Here is a 22,204-nt window from a genome sequence, read left to right as displayed (position 1 = left end):
GCTGGTGACTGTTATTATGAAGGGGGGATGCAGCTGGCCTGAATTGGCAGATGACTCATAGCTACTTAAGGGGGTGCAGCACATCTTAAGAGATTTTGAGGGTTGATTTTGAAGCCTGGGTTCCCTGGTCTTTGCCTGTAGGGAGGGTCTGCCGAGTCTGTCCCCATGGAGGGCTGAGGAATGGGGAGTCCCCTTCCCAGGGAAACTCCCATTGAAATGAAAAGCTGGGGACACAGCATTAAAGCCCCTGCAGGGGAGAGCTGGGGGCCAGACCATGATCCGGCCCAGCATTTGAGTTCCTCCAGCCCCCTAGGAGGTGTATGTGAGCATCACACCTGATTTATAGAGCAGAGAAACTGAGGCCCAGAGAGGGAAGGGGACTCTCTGGGATGGCACAGCCAGAGGGTGGTGAAGCCAGGCATTCAAGACCCCCCGCCCCCCCCCACACACACACGCTCTGGGCCTCTGCGTTGGGCTTTTCGAGGCCAGGACTCAGAACCTGCTGGCCTCAGGCCTCCCTGTTCTATTTCTATGGGTGGAAGCCCAGAGTGCACAGATGTGGTGGCCTGGGCAGCTGTGACATCTCCTGCTGGTCCCCTAAGATTCTACTTCTGAGCTGGACTTGCTGTGTGACCCTGGGCAAGTCCCCTTCTCTGTCTGTGCCTCCGACTCCCCTGCCTGTGTCATGACTGGGACCCTCCACCCATGGCTGCCCTCTCAACCTGCTTCCTCCCTGAACTCCTTCCTTCTGCAGGTCTGGGAGCAGCGACCCCTACTGCCTAGTGAAAGTGGACGACGAGGTGGTGGCCAGGTGAGGGGTGGCGACACCAGGCCTTGGGGGAGAGGAGGAAGGGAGGGGTCTCTTTCTAGACCTGGGGAATCTGGGACCAAGAATTCACATTTAAAGGAGTGCTTACCCTGAGGGGGACTCGCGGGCCTGCAGGTGGGTGATTTGTGTCCAGCTGGGACTGCCAGCTCCTCTCCCCGACCAGCCCTGCCTTCCCCCTCTGGACCTAATGCTGTCCCTGCTGGCTCCCTGGGGCTGACTCAGCGCTGCCAGCCTGTGCCTCCTACAGTGGCCTCCCTGGGGGCGGGCATCTCACGCTTGGCTGGACTGGTTGGTTCCGGGCCTGCCGGGTGCTGCGGGCACTGGGGATGTCTGTGTGCGTGGGCACGTGCATGTGTGTCTGTGTGTGCACCCGCCCAGCTGGGCCTGCTTGTGAGTTGCAGGGGGTGGGGGAGGTTGCGGGGCTAGTGTGAGTGCCTGTGACCACGTGTGTATGTCCTCGTGGCTGTGCAGGGCACAGGCTCACGTGTGTGTACCAGTGTAGGGTGCATGTACATGCACGTGCACATGGCTGCCCTGCACATGCATGTGAACACCAATGCCAGCCGATTTGGTCACAAAGGCGCCGGCGTGGACACATGTGAAGGTGTGAGGATGTTTGGGGTGTCAGTGAGTCTCGCAGGGGGATATCAGGCTGCGCCCTGCTTGGCTCCCACCCCCGCAGGCTGAGGGACAGCTCTCAGCCCCTGGAGGCCTGATGGGGGTAGGTGGGCTGGTGGGTGGCTGAGGCCTTGGTTCCTATGGAGACGGCAGGATTCAGGATGCTCCTATTCTGGTCCAGATGGGCTCAGAGCTGGGGGTGGGGAGCCTGCCTGGGGGAGGGGTCAGCTGTAGCTCCCCTCTCCACTGACTCCCCTCCACTGTCCTCCCAGTGCTCATGCTGGCCCCTTGATACATTCCCTGACACCACCCCAAACCCACAGATTGATTTTCTGTGTGACCCCAGGCTGCTGTCTCTCCCTCTCTGGGCTGTAAGAAGCCTTTCAGCTCAGGAGCTGGGGAATGTTCAGAAGACCTTTGGCTGGGAAAAGGTCAGGTTGGGGGAAGAGGGTATTTGGGAGGAAGCACTGGGGGTCCATCTGAGGTTGGTGCCGCTGGGCTGGAGGAAGAAGGCGGGGTGTGTGTGTGTGTGCGCGCACGCGCGCATATGTGCACTCTTTCTTAGGGCACAGTGTGGTGAAAGGAGGGAGGAAGGGAGCAACAGGTATGAGAACCAAACTTTGCATCCACAAATGTGGATGTGTCTTTACTGGGCAAGTAGAATCTTTGTTCTCTGCTGGGTAAAGGGAAGTACCCCTGCAGGGATGTCAGGGCAGAGATGCTGTGTGTGTGCACCTGTTTCTGGGCTTATCTTGGTCCCCATCCTTCCTGTGCCTTCCTCCTGTTCACTGTGTGCTTCAAAGCCCCGAGTGCTCTGTCCCCTGCTCACCTCCTGTCTCCTGGCCCCTCTCCCTCCCCCATTCCCACCAGGTACCTTCCTATTCCTTCAGCTCACGAAACTCATTCCTGCTACAGGGCCTTTGCCCATGCTGTTCCAGCCTTCTGGAATACTTGTCCTTGTCCTCATTGTCTCTCCCCACTTTGCCTGACTAGCTCCTACAGGAAGCCTTCCCTAATCCCCTCCGACCCTACCCCCACGACCCAACCAGGGGCGATTGAGCTAACCCCAATCCCAGGACTTCTCCCACCATGTCCTAATTGCTGGGAGAGAGCGCCTGCTTGTGGAAGGGGGGTCTGTGGGGTAAGCAGCCCTGACACCTGTTCCTCTGATCCCTGGAGCCCAGCACAGGCTGGGCCCATAGTCCAAGTGAATGTTTATGGAGTAAACGAATGAACAAATGAATGAATGGAATTGTGTGTGTGTGTGTGTGTGTGTGTCAGTGACTGTGTGTTTGTATGACTGTGTGTGTGTCTCTATGTGTACCTGCCTTGTATCATTGTAAGTGTGTGAGAGTGTGTCTCTGGATCTCTGAGTGTGTCTCTGTGTTCCCGACATATGTCTATTTTCATATGTTTTCATATGTGTCTGTTTTCTATGTGTCTATCTGCATGTGTCTGGTGTCTGGATTTCCAAACACAAAGGTACATGTTTTTAGGACTTTCTGAGGGTGCATATGTGTATCTGCTTATGTGTAAATGTGTCTCTGTCTCTGGCCTCCTTGGTGTATCTGTGAGCAACTCTGTCTCAGTGTGAATCCGTGTGTGTGTATCTGCACATATGTTTCTGTGGGTTGCTATGCATGTCTGTTGGTCTCTGTGTATCTGGGACCTTAGGTGTGTATTGGGGCCCTGTATGTGGGTGTGTAGGATCATGTGTGTGTTTTGTGTATGTGCCTCTCTGTGTGTGTGTGTGTGTGTGTGTGTTGAGATCTCTGGTGTATGTCTGATACTCTGGGTATGTGAGTGTTGGGGTCTGTGTGTGTTTCTATGCCTGGATTCATACATGCTCCAGTGTCCCTGGGTGAGTACATATCTAGGATCTTGGAGTGGCTGTCCTTGGGTGTGTGTGTGTGTCTGGGCCTCTAACTGGGTTCATGTGGGGGGTCTCTGAGTGTGTGTGTGTCTGGATTCCCGTGTGTGTGTGTGTGTGTGTGTGTGTGTGTGTGTGTGTGTGTGTGTGTGTGTCTGGGTCTCCAGGTGTCTGCCTCCTGTGTGGCCCGAGGACCCCCAGCCCCCTGCACCTCCTTTTGCAGGACAGCTACTGTCTGGAGGAGCCTGGGCCCCTTCTGGGGGGAGGAGTACACGGTGCACCTGCCTCTGGATTTCCACCAGCTGGCCTTCTACGTGCTGGATGAGGACACTGTCGGGTTTGTGGTTGGGGAAAGTGGAATGTGTGGGTTAGGGACCCAAGCCTGGGCACCTGAGGGAGAGGGGATGTGGGTCCACAGCCCACGAGGGCGTGCCCTCCCACCCAGACCTTGACACCTGCCCCCACTTCTCTTGGGGCGGGGCAAAGGGGCCCCTGACTCAGACCTTCACGTGCCCGCCTTCCTGCAGGCACGACGACATCATCGGCAAGATCTCGCTGAGCAGGGAGGCGATTACAGCTGACCCCCGAGGTGGGCGAGGGACATGGGCAGAGGGAGGAGGGGGCCATGCCCAGGGTGGGCATTTGCAGGGGCATAGCACATGGCACGGTGAAGCACAGAGCCTTCAGTGGAAACTTATTTCTCTTGTTGCTTTTGTCTTTACTTTTTGTTTGCTTTTAATTGTTGTTGTTAGAGACGAGGTCTTGCTCTGTCACCCAGGCTGGAGTGCAGTGGTGCTATCATAGCTCACTGCAATCTTGAACCTCTGGCCTCAAGCGATCCTCCCATTTCAGCTTCTGGAGTAGCTGGGATTACAGGTGCACACCACCACACCCAGCTAATTTTTTCAGAAATATCTTATAGATATGGAGTCTTGCTATGTTGCCCAAGCTGGTCTCAAACTCCTGGGCTCAAGCAGTCCTCCCACCTTGGCCTCCCAAAGTGTTGGGAATACAAGTGTGAGCCACTATGCCCAGCCTTGTCTTTAGTTTTTGAGCAGTTAATTTGTTTGCCTAGTTCAATATTCAGATTTTATGATAAGCACCCCAGCTACTCTGTTCCCTTCCTGGCATTGTCAGCTTCTTGTATGTCCTTCTAGAAATATTTTAAACATATATAAGCAAGTAACAGTAGTAATAGCAGGCTGGGCATGGTGCCTCACACCTGTAATCCCAGCACCTTGGGAGGCAGAGGCAGAGGCAGAGGCAGGAGGATCGCTTGAGCCCAGGAGTCCGTGAGCAGCCTGGACAACATAGGGAGACCCCATTGCTACTAAAAATAATTTAAAAATAGTAACAGCAGCAAACATTTATATACTGTATATATAAATATAAACATATAACATATTTATATATAATAAATATAAACATATAACATATTTATATATGATAAATATATATAAATATTATTCTGAACACTAATTCTTTATATTTATGGACTCAGTGATGTAGGTTCATCATAACCCTGAGAGGCAGGTGCTCTAATTATTAATGCCCACTTTATAGGTGAATAAACTGAGGCACAGAAGGTTAAATGACTTGCTCAAGATCACTTTATTAAGTGAGGCAGCCAGGATTTGAACCAAAGTTGTCTAGTTCCAGAGTCTATGCCTTTTGTGTGTGTGTGTGTGTGTGTGTGAGAGACAGTGTCTCATTCTGTCACCCAGGCTGTCGTGAAGTGGTGCAGTCTTGGCTCACTGCAGTCTCAACCTCCCTGGCTCAAGTGATTCTCCCACCTCAACCTCCCAAGTAGCTGGGACTACAGGCGTGCACCACCACACCTGGCTAATTTTTGTATTTCTTGTAGAGGAAGGGTTTCACCATGTGAAATCATGCTGGTCTTGAACTCTTGGCCTCAAGTGATCCACCTGCCTTGGCCTCCCAAAGTGCTGGGATAACGGGTGTGAGCCAGTGCACCAAGCTGAGTCTGCGCTCTTAATACTGTGTTTTTCTGTGCTTATACAAATTGCAGCCTTTTACACTCTGCTCTGTATCTTGCCTTTAAAATTTTTTTAATTAATTAATTTATTTATTTATTTTTGAGACGGAGTCTTGCTCTGTTGCCCAGGCTGGAGTGCAATGGCACAATCTCAACTCACTGCAACCTTTGCCTCCCGGGTTCAAGCAATTCTCCTGCCTTGGCCTCCTGAGTAACTGGGATTACAGGGGTCTGCCACCACACCCAGCTAAGTTTTGTATTTTTAGTAGAGACGGGGTTTCACCATGTTGGCCGGGCTGGTCTCGAACTCTTGACTTCGAGTGATCCATCTGCCTTAGCCTCCCAAAGTGCTGGGATTACAGGCATGAGCCACTGCACCCGGCCTGTACCTTGCCTTTTTACTTCACTAAGTATCTCTGAGATCTTCCTATAACAGTGGTCTCAGAGTTTCCGCATTCTTCGTTTGGGATGGCATCGTGGTGCTCCATTGTGTGGCTTTACCATTGTTTATTTGGCTAGTTCCCTACTGATGGCATCTAGGGAGGTCATAGTCTTTCCCTGGTTCAAGCAATGCTACAATAACTAGCCTGTGCAAATAAAATTTCACACATATGTAAGTTATATCCATCGGTCAGATAAATTACTAGAGGTGAATTAAAGAGTGCACACATTTGCATACTTGATAGTTGTTGCTAAATTACCCTCCATGGAAGAGGTAGCAGTTCACTCACCCCACACTCTCTCAGTTATCAAACTTTTTGTGATCAATTAGTTGTAAACACCACCGCACTCAGACCAGCCAGTTATCAAACTTTTTGATCGTGTATCTGATAGGTGAAATATTGCCTCAGCATAGGTTTATTTTGCACTTCTCCATGAGCCTTTTTTATATACAGTTTTGAAGAATCACTTTATTTTCTCTTCCATTTATTGTCTACTCATATTATACATGAATTTCCCCCCTACTAGGTTGTTTGCCTTTTCTTATTGATTTGTAGGAGCTCTTTACATATTGGGGCAGTTAATTCTTTGTCAAATTAGCTGCAATATTTTTTCTCCATTTGTCTCTTATGTTTTGACTTTGCCTATAATTTTTTCATGTATAAAATTTCTTTTTCTATATTTAATCTCATATTTTTCTTTTGGTTCTGAATTTTCTGTTAGACCTAAAAAGAACTTCTCAACTCTAAGATTAAGAGAAACATTTTAAAACATAATTCCTTCTAACATTAATGTATTACTTACACAAACACACACACATATATGTATATGTATTTTTTTTTTTTTTTTTTTTTTAGAGACAAGTTCTCACTATGTTGGCCAGGCTGATCTTGAACTCCTGGCCTCAAGCAATCCTCCTGCCTTGGCCCCACAAGGTGCCGGGATTACAGGTGTGAGCCACCATGCCTGGCCATTTATTGCATTAAACAAAAAACACATTTAAGTCTTTGATCTATTTGGAATTTGCCTAGATACAAGGTATGTAGTAAGGATTAAACTTTATTACTTTTTGTCTACATGACTGTTAATTGTCTCAATACCATTTATTGAATAATGCATTATTTCCCTCAGTGGGAATTAGTTGAAAACCTACTATGTGCTGATCATCATTATAATCCTATTTCATGAGGGCCTACTATATGCCAGGCATGGTGCTAAGCGCTTTACTTCTCAACACACCAGTGAAGTGTCCACCAGAATGATCTCCAATATACAGAGGCATACAGAGGGGAGGTGACTTCCCCCTTCTAGAAGGTTCAGAAATCAGAGTCCAACCCAAGTTGTGTCGGCCTCCAAAATCTGTGCTCTTAATCTGCCCACTGAGCTGTACCCAGTGCACCTCAAACATCCTCCCAGGGGAGTGAAATTAAATGAGTGAAGTATGAATCCTGGCTTGCAGGAACTTGTGGACTTAGATAGGAAAACAGAACACATTCCCACAGAACAGGCAGCAAGAAAAGAAGGAACGTGTCTATGTGTCTGCAAGCATGTGGCGGAAATGTGGAGGCTGCAGTGGAGATAGAGAGATGTGAGATGAGACTTCTACTTTCAGCAGCTGGAGGGACTCAATCCTCAAAAGCACTCTCCTGCTACACAACAGTGAGATCCTGGATTAAATAGGGTTCCTAATACATTGTTGGACTTGTGGTAACTTTTTTTTTTTTTTTTTTTTTGAGACAGAGTCTCGCTCTATCACCCAGGCTGGAGTGTAGTGGCATGATCTCAGATCACTGCAACCTCCGCCTTCCAGTTTCAAGCGATTCTCATGCCTCAGCCTCTGGAGTAGCTGGGATTGCAGGCGTGCACCACCATGCCTAACTTTTTTTGTATGTTCATAGAGACAGGGTTTTGCCATGTTGGCCAGGCTGGTCTCAAACTCCTGACCTCAGGTGATCAGCTCACCTCGGCTTCCCAAACTTTTGGGATTACAGGTGTGAACCACCATGCCAGGCCAAACTTCTTTATAGAACGGGAAATCCCTCAGTATTTTTTCCATCTCAAGTCATGAGACTGGGTGGAATAGCTCACGTGTGTAATCCCAGCGCTTTGGGAGGCCGAGGCTGGCGGATCAGTTGAGGTCAGGAGTTCGAGACCAGCCTGGCCAACATGGTGAAAACCCACTCTACTGAAAATACAAAAATGAGATGGGCATGGTGGCAGGTGCCTATAATCCTTGCTATTCGAGAGACTGAGACATGAGAATTGCTTGAACCTGGGAGGCGGAGTTTGCAGTGAGCCAAGATTGCACCATTGCACTCCAGCCTGGGTGACAGAGTGAGACTCCATCTCAAACAAAAACAAAAACCATTAGCTAAAACCTAACAGTGAATGGTAAACAAAAAGCAAGGAGACCATGAAGGATTTCCCTGAAAGCAGACGTCAGTATCAATTCTACACTCAACAAAGAGACTAAAACTTGGGCAAGGGGCAGGGTGGATGTTACTCAACATGAGAATTCTCCATTAGGCTGAGACCCTCAAGGGGTCCCAGAATAACCAACTCCTGCTCCTCTCTAGGGATAAGCATGTTCACTTAGGTTTCCCAGAGTAAGATCAAACAAACACGACTTCACAATCAAAGATCAGCAAACACACAAGGAAATGAGACACCATGGGCAATAGTCAGCAGAAACAATAATCATCTGATTTAGACCCACAAAGACTTTAGATTCTGTAATTATAATATACAGGATTTTTAAAAAGAATCAGATTTAAAGAAATAAAAGATGTAATCACAAGAAAGGTCTGCAATAACAGCAATAAATTACAAGTAATTACACAGACAGATTTTAAAAAAGCACCAAATAAAACTTTTAGAGGTAAGTATAATTGTCAAAATAAAAAATGGAGTGGTTGAGTGAAACATCAGATTATTCATAGTTAAAGGGAGATTTAGTGAACTGGAAGAAAGGTCTAGAGAAATTATTCAGAATTAGTTTCAGAGGAAAAGGAGAAAAAATAAAATAGAAATTCAGAGACATGGAAAATAACTGTGGAGGTTTAACATTTATTTAATTGGAGTTCCAGAAGGATAGAATTTTAAAAATTAGAGACAGGCAAAAATTATAACAAAAATTGGGAAGAGGAAATAATTTTAAAAAAATCAATCATCTAGAATTTTGCAGAACTAAAGGAAGGATATGATTCCATAAATAGAAGCAGCGCAATCTCTACTCAGCAGGATTTAAAAAAATCTGTATCTAGACACATTGTGATGAAACTGCAGTGCATCAGAGACATAGTCCTTATAATTATAATAGATAGAAAAGGCTGGGCATAGTGGCTCCTGCCTGTAATCCCAGAACTTTGGGAGGCCAAGGCAGGCAGATGGCTTGAGTTCAGGAGTTCGAGACCAGCCTGGGCAACATGGCAAAACCTCGTCTCTACAAAAAACACAAAAAATTAGCTAGCTGTGGTGGTATACATCTGTAGTCCAAGTTACTGGGGAGGCTGAGGCAGGAGGATCACTTAAGCCTGGGAGACTGAGGCTGCAGTGAGCTGAAATTGTGCCACGGCACTCCAGTCTGGTGATGGAAAGCTAGAATTCAGTGGAACAATATCTTCAAAGTGTTGAGAGAAATACAGAGGGGAGAAATGTCCAAGATTTTTTTGAGGGGAGAGTATGTTGGGATTACATGATGAAGTTCTTTCTATACCAGGGGGAAGTGTGTGATGGCACATGGCTACGAGCATTGGCCCTAGAACTAACTATACTGCCTGCATTCAAATTCCAGCTCTGCCATTTGCTAGCTGTGAGACCATGGACAAAACTCTTTCTCCTTGTGCCTCATTTTCCTCATCTGAAAATGGGGATAATTACAGCACCTATATCAGAAGCCAGGGTCTTAACACATTTTTAATTTTAATTGAGACAGGACATAGTGGCTCATGCCTGTAATCCCAGCATTTTGGGAGGCCAAGGTGGGTGGATCGCTTGATCTCAGGAGTTTGAGACCAGCCTGGGCAACATAATGAAACCCCATCTTTACAGAACAACACAAAAATTATCCAGTCATGGTGTTGCACGCCTAAAGTCCCAGTTGGTCGGGAGGGTGAGGCAGGAGAATCGCTTGAGCCCAGGAGGCAGAGGTTGCAGTGAGCCAAAATCGTGCCACTGCACTCCAGCCTGGGCAACAGAACCAGACCCTGTCTCAAAAAAAAAAATAATGAAAATAATGTTAATTGAATTTTTAAGTTAACACAATGCCCAGTACATGGTAGGCGCTTCATAAATGTTAGTGCCTGTGCCCTCCAGGGATTGACAGCTGGATTAACTTGAGCCGAGTGGACCCAGATGCAGAAGTGCAGGGTGAGATCTGCCTGTCAGTGCAGATGCTGGAGGATGGGCAGGGCCGCTGCCTTCGCTGCCATGTGCTTCAGGCCAGGTATGCTTAAGGTGGAGGTGGTGTGGAGGGTGGTCTGAGAATGAGCAGGAGTCCCCTGGGTCTCCCCTGCTGCCTGGCGTTTGGGACCTCCTCAGTCCTGGGGCACTTCTGGGCTGGCAGTCAGGTTCCCTGCGTGGACAAACAGTCCAAGCTCACTGGGTTGTAAGTTCCTGGGGGCAAAATCCTGTTGAGTCCCCAGGGACTAGCAGCAACAGACCAGACACTCAGGATGACAGGTGACAGGTGAGTGTGGAGGTGTAGTCATTAAATTGTAACTGACAAATACCCAATTCATACTGGCTTAAGCAAAAGAGCTACTTTATTGGCTTATATGACTGACATGTAGCTTCAGGCATGGCTGGGTCCAGGTGTTCAAACGATGCCATTAGGAATCTGTCTTTTAGCTCTGCTGGTCTCTGTGTTAGCTTCATTCTTAGGCAGCCTCTCCCCAGGTGAGAGATGGCCCTAGCAACTCCAGGCTGGCACCCTGCCAGCTTAGCCACTCCAACGGAAAAATCACTTCTATTTCCTACCATTTCCAACCAATGTCCTGGGATTAATTTTTACTGGCTCAAGCTGGGGCACATGTCTATCTCTGAACCAATTACATTGAATAATGGATCAGGCCTGAGTCACAAGCCCATTACTGGAGCGGAGGGAGGGATTGGCCCCCACTAAGTCATGTGAGAGGTGGGTGGTGAGAAGGAGATAGGTCCTGTCCCAAAGAAAAATCAGATGGAAGATGGATGCAAGACCGGGAAAACCCACAGGTGGCCCTCTAGGGGCACCAGCTCATGGGACACCCATCTTCCCTCTTGCCTACTTGTCATGGCCATCCCTTTTTCCCTTCCTCAGCTCTCTGTCATTTTGCTCCCTCAAATACCTCCACCCTTCCCCCACTCCTCTCTCATCCTGTTTTTCTGCCTTTTTTTCACCTCCCCAGCTCTCACTTTTAGGAAAATCCCTGCCCAGATTGGGGAGGACCTCCAATTTCTAGCTTGCTGTGTGACCATAAAGCCCTTCTTTGCCCTCTCTGAGCCTCTCCCACCACCTCCAGATTTTTGCTTCCAGCCTTGGCCTCAGCTGGGGCTTCCTAGAGTCTGGTTGAGGGAGAACCAGGGAGGCAGGTGACAGGCTGAGGGACTCAGCAGGGGGCAGAGGCTCTGGTCTTCCTTGAGCCCATGGCCCCTTCCTCAGCCACAAGGCTGTGCAGGTTCCTTGCAGGCATGAGAGGGACTGATTGCTGTCGCTTAGCAACTGGGCCAGCTCCTAGGAAACCGAAGAAGGCTTTGGATGCTAAGCAGGGGTGGGAAGGGAGCAGGAGGAAGAAGGAAGCAGCCCCTGGTGTGGGGGTGGGGTGGTGGTGTGTTCCTGGGTTTGGGGAACGTCAAGAAGGAGGGATGGGGAAGCTGCCTGGAGTAAGACTTTTGGGTTGTCATGGCAACCAACGGCAAGGAGTCCCTGCCTCATGCTTTCTCTTGGGTCCTAGACAAGGTGTGGGCATGAGTGTTTGTTGAATGAATAAATGAACCAAGCACCCATCACCTGCCAGGTGCTATGCTTGGCCCTTTACACACATCATCCAATCTAACCCTCGGCTCTATGAGGTTGGTCTGTTATTACTCCCATTTTCCAGGTGAGGAAATGAAGACTTAGAGAGGGGAAGTGACTTTCCCTAGTGTCCGCTAGCCAATAAGTGCAAAGCCAGGCTTTGAACCTTTGCATCAAGTTTCCCATCTGGGGCCTCCAGAGAATCTGAGGCTCTCTTTTCCCCCTCCCCGCTGCACTTCTACTTGCTGGGCTTTGTGATGTAGGATATGACCTTTTGGTGCCTCAGTTTCCTCATCTGAAAAATAGGGATATACAAGTGCCTCCCCATAGGGTGGTGACAGGAAGATACTGGGTTTGGACGGTCATGGTTAGGGGTGTCCCTAGCTGGACCCCTACATGGAACAGTTTGTTGCCTTGGAAACCAGCGACATTGGAATGATCTACTCTTAACAGCCTTTCCAAGGCCCAACTTGGGTGCCGTGTTTCCTCACTCCTTTCCCCATCTGTTCCCAGGGACCTGGCTCCCAGAGACATCTCTGGCACATCTGACCCATTTGCACGTGTGTTTTGGGGCAGCCAGAGCTTGGAGACCTCAGTGAGTGGTGGGGGATGAAACCAGGAAGGAGTGGGGCATTTGGTGGTGGGGCGGGAGTCCCCATCAGCTCTCCCACTCACAGACCACTTCCTTCGCCCTCAGACCATCAAGAAGACTCGCTTCCCGCACTGGGATGAAGTGCTGGAGCTGCGGGAGATGCCAGGTGCCCCGTCCCCACTGCGGGTGGAGCTCTGGGACTGGGACATGGTGGGCAAGAATGACTTCTTGGGCATGGTGAGCCTCATTCCCTACAATAGCCTCCATGGCTCCCCAGTGCCTCCAAGGGGGAAGAAAGATGAGACGGGCTGAGCCTCCTGGCTCTCAGAAGGGTGGATGTACAGCTGCCTCATCAGGTTCCCCTGGTTAGGCCTGAGTGTTGCGGTTTCATTGCTCTGTTGTACAGGTGAGGAAACTGAGGCTGTCAAAGGTACAGGAATCTATCCAAGATCACAGGACGGGCCCAGATTCTCATTCTGGGATGAGAGCATGACAGATGACTATGTGCTGGCCCTGTGCTGAGTGTCCCTCCCACAGAGCCTCATTACTTAACCTTCATGGCTACCCTATGAGGCTGGGACTGTTGCTATCCGCATTTTACAGATGGGGACATTGAGGCTCAGAGAGGCTAAGTGGCTTTTTCAAGGTCATATGGCTAAGAAAGGGCAGAGCCAGGATCTGAGTTCAGATCTCTTTGACTCCAGACTTACGCCCTTAACTCCTACTCCTGGAAGTCCTGGGCTCAGGTTCTTTCTCTTGGTTTCCCTGTCTTTGGAGACAGCCTGGCATTTCCTCAAATAGTTAAAGATAGAGTTACTCTGTGACCTAGCAATTCCACTCTTAGGTACATACCCCAAAGAAATGAAAACTTATGTTCACACAAAAACTCTGACATTACTGTTCATAGCAGCATTAGTCATAACAGCCCAAAATGGAAAAAAACTCAAGTGTCCATTATAGATAAACAAAATGTGGTCTATCGATACAATGGAATATTATTCAGCCATAAAAAGGAATGAAGTACAGTAAGTCCTCATTTAATGTCATCCATAGGTTCTTGGAAACTGCAGCCTTAAGCAAAATGACATACTGTATGCTGTAGGAACTTAACTCTTGTTTATTTTTTTATTTTTATTTTTTAGAAGGAATCTCCCTCTATTGCCCAGGCTGGAGTGCAGTGGCGTGAACTCAGCTCACTGCAACCTCCACCTCCTGGGTTCAAGGAATTATTTTGCCTCAGTCTCCCAAGTAGCTGGGGTTACAGGTGCACACCACTACATCTGAGTAATTTTTGTATTTTTAATAGAGACAGGGTTTCATCAGGTTGGTCAGGCTGGTCTTGAACTCCTGACCTCAAGTGATCTGCCCGCCTCATCCTCCCAAAGTGCTGGGATTACAGGCATGAGCTACCCACCCGGCCTTCATTCTTGTTTATAGTAATTAGCTCATGGTACATTTGATTTCCTTATACGTTATGAGTCAGGACTTACCGTACTGGCACGTGGATGAACCATTACACTAAGTGGAAAAAGCCAGCCCCTGCAAAACACATATGATTCCATTTATATGAAATGTCTAGAATAGTCAAATCTACCGACACAGAAAATAGATTCGTGGTTGCCAGGGGCTGGGGGGCACGAAGTGACTGGTAATGAGTGCAGGCTCTTTAGGGCTCATAGACAATGTTCTGGAATCAGCGGCACAACTAATTGCGGTAACTCTGTGAATATACTAAAAATCATTGAATTGTACACTTTTAAAAGGTGAATTGTTTAGGATGTGAATTACGTCTCTATAAAGTTATTTAAAAAGAGAGAGAGGGTGGGGCTTGGGTCCCTCCAGGGCTGTCCTTATGCCTTTTGATAGATGAAATTTATGTCCCTAAACAGAGCTGAAAATACACTCAGTCCAGACATGCTATCTCTAGCAGCTGTGTGACCTTGGGCAAATCACTCCACATCGCTAAGCCTCAGTTTCCTCAATTGTAAATTAAGTGTCCCTGGTAGGCCCTCAGAAGCCCTCAGTGTCCTGGCAGGAGCTAATAATTTGGGACTTGTAGGAGAGAAGGAGGGGTCCCCTGGCAGGCCATTCTGCCCCTCTGTGGGTGGGCAGTCTGTTCTTCCAGGGCTAGGTGAGACCTGAGCCAGGCAGGGCAGGGCAGGCCAGGGCCCGGCTGAGGGTCTGTGTGTCTCTCTCAAAAGGTGGAGTTCTCTCCAAAGACCCTCCAGCAGAAGCCACCTAACGGCTGGTTCCGCCTCCTGCCCTTTCCCAGAGCCGAGGAGGATTCTGGGTAAATGTCGGTGCAGAGGGAGGGGGCCAGGCTGGAGCCATGCCGGGCAGCATCCACAGCTTGTGGGCAGAGCCCATGCCAGCCCACACATTATCACTATGCCACTTCATGCATTCATCCATTTAACAACTGTCTATGGAATGTCTCTCAAGGTGTTTACGTAAGTCCACATAAGTTCACTTTACACCCGTTCACCTGTTCATGTGCAAACATGTTGGTTCACACTTGATGTATATTTAGAACTTTGGGTCCTTCCACACCTGTCCATACTGTTCATTCTTAAACACACTTGTTTATACCATCTCCACTTGCCTGTCCTGTTTATACCCATCAATATCATTTCACACCTGTTTATACTGGCCGCACCTATACACACCTGTCCATGCTTGTTCACACTGTCAACAATCATCTACACTTGTCCACACATCCTGTACATATTTGTGTACACCGGCCACATCTATCCACTCTGGCCACACCTGCCTGTTTATGTTGTTTGTATGCATTCCTATTTATGCCTGTTCACAGCTGCCTACCCCTGTTCATACCTGTCCACACTTGTCTATACCTGCCTACGCCTGTCTCGTTTTGCAAACACCCGCCCTCCTCCCATGTGTTCCCATTGGCCTCTCTTGGCTCTCCACACCTGCCCATGCGCACTTGTGCTCTTCCATAAGGGCATCTTTCATTTTCTTTTCTTTCTTTCTTTTTTTTTTTTTAGACAGAGTATCACTCTGTCACGCAGGCTGGAGTGCAGCAGCACAATCTTAACCTCTGCCTGCCAGGTTCAAGCAATTCTCCTGCCTCAGCCTCCTGAGTAGCTGGGACTACAGGCGTGTGTCATCACGCCTGGCTAATTTTTATATTTTTAGTAGAGATGGGGCTTCACCATGTTGGTCAGGCTGGTCACAAACTGCTGACCTCAAGTGATCTGCCCACCTTGGCCTCCCAAAATGCTGGGATTACAGGCGTGAGCCATCGTGTTCGGCCAGATCTTTCATTTTCTTATGATCTGATCCTGGACAGGGGGACCCTGGGTGCCCTGCGAGTGAAGGTACGCCTGATTGAGGACCGCGTCCTGCCCTCCCAGTGCTACCAGCCTCTCATGGAGCTGCTCATGGAGTCTGTGCAGGGGCCAGCAGAGGTGGGTGCGTCAGGCAAGCAATGCTATCAGGGGGGTGCCGGGGGTCTGGATCCTGGCCTCCCCCTGCCTCACGGAGCCCTATCTAGGCCCATCTGCTTTGGGGTCCCAGGGGCCGAGGTCATCTTTGTCTCCCGCCCCCACCCAGGAGGACACTGCTAGCCCCTTGGCTTTGCTGGAAGAGCTGACCTTGGGGGACTGCCGCCAGGACCTTGCCACCAAGCTGGTGAAACTCTTTCTTGGCCGGGGACTGGCTGGGCGCTTTCTGGACTATCTCACCCGGCGTGAGGTGGCTCGGACCAGTGAGTTGCCCGCACAACCCCCGACATCACCGCCCTCAATGGTGGGCTTGCAGGAGGGTCCTGGGGGAGGAATGGGGAGGCCTCAGGCGGAGGGAAAAAGGGCTCCTTTTTCTGTGGGTCCCTGTGCTGTGCACCTCCAGACAGTTGGGAGCCCAATTGCAGGTTCAGGTCCTGGTTTTGCTACTTGTGAGCTGTGTGACCTCAGGCAATTCACTTAACCACTCCAGGCCTCTGTACTGTGAATGGGGTTGATGTTTTGGGTCTTCCTGATTCTTGGGGCTGGAAGAATCATGACTCTCACCTTGGGTGAGTGGGGTGAGCTGGGTTCAGCTCCCTAAATCCCAGCAAACACTTCCTCCTGTCCTCCCAGTGGACCCCAACACCCTCTTCCGTTCTAACTCCCTGGCATCCAAGTCGATGGAACAGTTTATGAAGGTGAGTAGGTGAAGGCCTGGGGGACCGGGTGCAGCTTCCTCGGGTACCTCCTTCCCAGTGCCTACCTGGTTCCCTCACTTAGCTGGCTTCAGACAGCACTGAGCAGCCGAACTGCAGTGCTGGCGGCTGGTGCCCGGCCTTGCCCTGAGTTGCACCTGGATGTGTCCCCTACCCCAGCCCTGGCCTCTCTCTGAACCTCTTCCTGCATGGTCCCCCCGCGCCCAGCTCATGGGCATGCCCCGGCCTCGCCCTCAGCCCCACCCCATGTGGTGCCCCCTGCCCCCAGCTCGTGGGCATGCCCTACCTGCACGAGGTCCTGAAGCCTGTGATTAGCCGCGTCTTTGAGGAGAAGAAGTACATGGAGCTGGATCCCTGCAAGATGGACCTGGGCCGCACCCGGTGAGCAAAGCCTGAGGACCCTGACCTTCCGACGGGCCCCTTTGGCTACCTGGAGCCTTGTCTGGGGGCTGGGTTCATGCTGACTGCCACCCACCCTGGGGCTACAGCTGCTCAGGAGCTCGGTGGCTGAGCTGAAAGCCTTACACACAAGTCCTTAAACCATCAGGCTGTGTAGTATAGGGGTTATGGTCAGGACTCTGATGCTAAGCTCCCTGGGTTCAAATCTTAGCTTTGCCACTACCGGTGGACAAAGTTGCCAAAACTTCTGTTCCTCAGTGGTTAAGTTGCTTCTTTTCTTTTCTTTTTTTTCTTTTTTTTTTTTTGAGACAGGGTTTTACTCTGTCACCCAGGCTGGGGTGCAGTGGTGTGACCACAGCTCACTGCAGCGTCAACTTCCCGGGCTCAGGTAATTTTTCCACCTCAGCCTCCTGAGTAGCTGGGACTATAGGCACACACCACCATGCCCAGCTAAGTTTTTACATTTTTAGCAGAGACAGGGTTTTGCCACATTGCCCAGGCTGGTCTCGAACTCCTGGGCTCAAGCAATCCTCCTGCCTTGGTCTCCCGAAGTGCTGGGATTACAGGCGTGAACAACCGTGCCTGGCATAATCAGATTTTTTAAAATTAAAAAACCTAAAATATTGATCCAATGTTCTTCTACTTAATGCACACACTACTTCTAAAATGTCCCTTATCCAGCTGGTGAGAATATTATCACCTGAAACGTGGGGCTCATGACTTCTGCTCCGTTAACTGAGTCATGCATGTGCTCCACAAGCATTAGTGATCTTTATTACTGTGCTGCTGGGGCTCCCCGACATTAGTGATATTTACTGCTGTGCTGCTGGGGGTCCCCAACATTAGCGATTTTTATTACTGTGGTGTTGGCGGTCTCTGAGTGGGCCTGCCTGCAAGGGAGATCGTGGAGAGCTCAATGAGATTGGGAGGAAGCAGAGCAGTGGCTGGGGGTCATTCCACCCCTCCGTGGGCTCCTCCTTTCTCTCCAGAACCTTCTCCTGTCTAACCCACAAGCCTGGAGCTGTGGAAAATTGTTGCTGGGGTATCCACTGGGGACCGTGGCAGAGACAGGAGAGGATCTTTCCTTGTGCTGTCCACACCTTCTGACTACCTTAGAGGCAGGCATCATGACCCCCTCTTACTGATGATGCAACTGAGCCTCAGAGAGGGAAAGTCACTTGCCTAAGGTCACACAGCCAGGAAACTACAGAGCAAGGATTTGATCCCAGGCCCTGAGCAGAAGGGCACAGTCCATCTGTGAGACTCCAAGCTGAGGGCTTTTCCTAGCACACTTGATAACGATGGAGGAAACTCAGTGGGCACCCATGGGGACAGGGGCATCTAGGGACCTGGACAGGGCAGGGTTGCAGGCAGGCTGTGGAATTGGCAGTCCTGGGTTCTATTCTCAGCTGTGCCATCTCCCCAGTAACCTCTCTGAGCCTCAGTTTTCTTATCTGTTAAATGGGAACAAGTAAGGCTACTTACCCCATCAAGTTGCTGTTAGGATTAAAAGAGACCATGCCAGAGACAAGTCCAGGGCTCAGCACGTTGGGTCCAGGACACAGTGGGGCTGAGAACCCCCAGCTGTCACTCTAGGTGTGGGCAAGACAGAACCTCAATCTGTAAAGAAAGAAAGGAACACAACAATTGCAGATGGAAAAGTGCTGTTCTAGCATCCACAAAACAAAACAATGATTGAGTGTCAGGCTCTGGGCTGAACACTGACGATACAGTAGGGAACAAATAGTCCCAAGTCCCTATTCTGGGGGGAGACAGATAATGAGCAACTGGAGGAAGAAGGTTTATTTATTTATTTATTTATTTTTTGAGATGGAGTCTCGCTGTGTCACCCAGGCTGCAGTGCAGTGGCGCGATCTCGACTCACTGCAACCTCCACTTCCCATGTTGAAGCGATTCTCCTGCCTCAGCATCCCAAGTAGCTGAGATTATAGGCGTGCACCACCACGCTGGGCTAATTTTTGTATTTTTTGGTGGAGATGGAGTTTCACCATGTTGACCAGGCTGGTCTTGAACTCCTGGTCTCAAGTGACCTGCCCCCTCGGCCTCCCAGAGTGCTGGGATTACAGGCATGAGCCATCGTGCCTGGTTGGAAAAAGGTTATTGAATGGGACCAGGGAATGGAAAAAACGAGGGAGGGGAGAGGCCTGCAATATTCCAGAGGGTGAGGACAGGGGCAGCCTCGCAGGGGAGGGGACATCTAAGCAAAGACTTGCAGGCGGTGAGGAAGGGAGTGTTGCGGAGATTTAACATTTAACGGGAGAGTGTTCTGGGCACGGAGATGAGCCAGTGCAAAGGCTGCAGGATGGGAATGAGCTCATCGTGTTTAAGCAACAGCAAGAAACCCGGTGGGAAGGGGCAGGAAGGAGGCTGCGGACGTGGAGGGAAGATGACTCCTCTCGGAGCTCAGCGGGGCCGGTGGAGGGTTTGGAGCCGGCAGATGTTGTGCCCCGAGGCTGAGCTGCTCCGCCGGCCCCTCCAGGAGGATCTCCTTCAAAGGCGCACTCTCGGAGGAGCAGATGCGGGAGACCAGCCTGGGGCTGCTGACGGGCTACCTGGGGCCCATCGTGGACGCCATCGTGGGCTCCGTGGGGCGCTGCCCGCCCGCCATGCGCCTCGCCTTCAAGCAGCTGCACCGGCGCGTGGAGGAGCGCTTCCCCCAGGCAGAGCACCAGGTGCGCCGGGATGGGAGGCTGAGGCTGGGGACAGGCCGGAGCTTGGCCGGGGTCACTCGGAGGAGTCAGGACAGAACTGTGACCAGAACCCAGGCTTGCCGGCACTAGAGCATTCTGTCCTGGCAGAAGTGGGGACAGCGTTCCTGGCAGGGTCCGGGTCCCAAGAATGATAGTAATAATAAAAATAGGCCGGGCGCAGTGGCTCACGCCTGTAATCCCAGCACTTTGGGAGGCCGAGGAGGGTGGATCACTTTCAAGTGAAGTCAGGAGTTCGAGACCAGCCTGGCCAACATGATGAAACCCTGTCTCTACTAAAAATACAAAAATTAACTGGGCATGGTGGCTCACACCTGTAATCCCAGCTACTCCGGAGGCTGAGTCAGGAGAATCGCTTGAAGCCAGGAGACAGAGGTTGCAGTGAGCCGAGATTGCGCCACTGTACTCCAGACAGGGTGACAGAGATAGACTCTGCCTCAAAATAAACAAATAAATAACAATAATAAATATAATAATGGCAGCTAACACTCTATGTAGCCTGACCATGGTCCATATCTTGTTTTAGGTGATTTATGTATTTATTACCCTATCTAATCATCACACGCAGCCTGTGAGGTGGATACCAGGATTATTCCCATTTTATGGAGGAGGAAACTGAGGCCCAGAGAGCTTAAGTCACACAGGTAGAAAGGAGTGATATTGGGACTGGCACTCACCCAGGCAGGCTGGCTCCTGAGTCTGTGCTCATAACCAGCAAATAATAGAGTCTGGCACAAAGTAAGTGCTTCTTAAAATTCCAGATGTAAAATAGAGAGAGAGAGAGGAAGTAAGAGAGAAGAACGCAGATCTGGCATACAGTAAGTGCTCAGAAACACCCAGAATAAAGTCTAAAAATGAATCCCTGCAGGTGTAGTGCTATACCAACATGGATAGAAAAGTTGAAAACTCAGATGCTGTGAGTTTCAGGCAGATGAGGCGCAAGAACAAAGCAGGCAGCGCGTGGGGTGGTAGGGAGTCACGAAGACTGTGGCCAACTGAAGCCCCCAGAGCTTGTCTAAAGGGGGCAGCTCCAGGGGATCACTGCCATATAGGAATGGAAGCCCAGTACTGCCAGATCTTTAGAGATTCTGGATTTTATGTGAGGTTATTTATTTATTTATTTATTTATTACTAACTTTTGAGATGGGGTCTTGCTCTGTTGCTCAGGCTGGAGTGCAGTGGCACAATCATAGCTCACTGCAGCCTCTATCCCAGGCTTGAGTGATCTTCCCACCTCAGCCTCCCGAGTTGCTGGGACTAGAGGGGTGCACCACCACACCCAGCTAATTATTTATTTTTCTAGAGACAGGGTCTCACTGTGTTGCCCAGAGGGTCTCAAACTCCTGGCCTCAAGCAGTCCCCTTGCCTCAGCCTCCCAAAGTGCTGGGACTACAGGCGTGAACCACCGCGCCCGGCCTGATCTCTTATTTTTAAAATGTCAGCATGAATTCACGTGAAAACCAAACACACAAAAACACTTTGGGTCATGCATTACAAAACATTTGTGGTTGGACTGGCCAGTTTGGGACCCCCTGGTTGAATGCTCAGCACACCTCCCGAGGTGGCTGTCATTGTCCTCACTTGCAGATAACATCAGGTGAGATGAACTCTTACCTAGTGCTGATGTATCAGACTAGGATTCGCTTTGCAGAAAGATCTAAGACCTGTTACATTTTGGCAATGTCGTAACCCACTTCCTACAGCCTCATTTGAGAGCTTTTGATTTATGCCACATCTCTCTCCACTTCCTGTTTACAGATGGGGAAACTGAGGCCCAGAGAGGCAAAACACTTGGCCAAGGGTTTTCTAGACTCCCAGCTGGGGTCTCTCCCCTCCTCCCCCTCCTCCCCAGCTGAGGAGTAAGCTCTGGGCCTTGACCCTGGGATGTAGCTTGGCTTACACCTCACCTTGCTGGGCTCTCACCTGGGCTGCCAGCAGAGGTGTTAAGTGGGGCACAGCTGTGGCAGGGAACAGGGAAGAAAGGGAGGAGGCCAGCTCCCCAGACAGCCTAGACCTCGTATGGTGAGCCAATATCAGTGACACCCAAGTGTCCTCTAGTTCTCAGCCCCCAAGGTGGGCCTGGAGCAGGGACTTTCTCCGGCCCGCGGAACCCAGGGAAGCCCCTTTCTCTGCTGCACTGACACCGGTTCTTTGCCTTAAAAGAAGGAAGAAACAAATGAGCTGATGTGAAGACTGAAATTACCCTGGACTACAGATGGCAGTGGGGTAGTGGTGGCCTTGCGGACAGTTCAGGGCTCCAGATGGAGGGGAAGATGCTCCCTCTGGGCAGTTCTAGGTACCCAGCTGCTGCAGGGGTCACTGTCAAGGCCAAGATGCCCCAGGAAGGTGGCACACGCCCCGGGGAGGGCATTGTTTCATGTGTGACTACAACCTCTGAATAAACACAGGCGCAGACTCTCAGGCTAAATATAGCCTGGCAAGTGTGAGAGGTGGGTGGGGAGCTGGTTTGCGGGGAGCAAGATGCACCCAGGATGGAGGGGCACCCTTCCCTGAGTCACCTCTGCTGGTGCTGGGGAACCAGCCTTACCTTT

At 50.2% G+C, this 22,204-nt stretch overlaps 1 protein-coding gene across 6 annotated transcripts in view; it reads left to right on the top strand.

Annotated features, from left to right (window-relative positions):
• The window catches only part of RASAL1 (RAS protein activator like 1), a 36,003-nt gene that overhangs the window by 3,847 nt on the left and 9,952 nt on the right, over positions 1 to 22,204 (top strand). For all 6 annotated transcript variants that reach the window (XM_008957843.4, XM_003832443.7, XM_008957841.5 and 3 more), the window contains 12 exons: positions 755 to 811; positions 3,541 to 3,654; positions 3,845 to 3,906; positions 10,069 to 10,198; positions 12,263 to 12,344; positions 12,447 to 12,578; positions 14,543 to 14,631; positions 15,655 to 15,772; positions 15,918 to 16,071; positions 16,442 to 16,506; positions 16,793 to 16,905; positions 19,424 to 19,616. In XM_008957843.4, the coding sequence (XP_008956091.1) occupies positions 755 to 811; positions 3,541 to 3,654; positions 3,845 to 3,906; positions 10,069 to 10,198; positions 12,263 to 12,344; positions 12,447 to 12,578; positions 14,543 to 14,631; positions 15,655 to 15,772; positions 15,918 to 16,071; positions 16,442 to 16,506; positions 16,793 to 16,905; positions 19,424 to 19,616 (1,309 nt within the window). The remainder of the gene's footprint in view (positions 1 to 754; positions 812 to 3,540; positions 3,655 to 3,844; positions 3,907 to 10,068; positions 10,199 to 12,262; positions 12,345 to 12,446; positions 12,579 to 14,542; positions 14,632 to 15,654; positions 15,773 to 15,917; positions 16,072 to 16,441; positions 16,507 to 16,792; positions 16,906 to 19,423; positions 19,617 to 22,204) is intronic.

This window comes from Pan paniscus, chromosome 10 (genome assembly GCF_029289425.2).
Source record: "Pan paniscus chromosome 10, NHGRI_mPanPan1-v2.0_pri, whole genome shotgun sequence".
NCBI lineage: Eukaryota > Metazoa > Chordata > Mammalia > Primates > Hominidae > Pan > Pan paniscus.
Note: the sequence above shows the minus strand (reverse complement) of the source record. Positions and strands in the feature narration are given on the sequence as shown.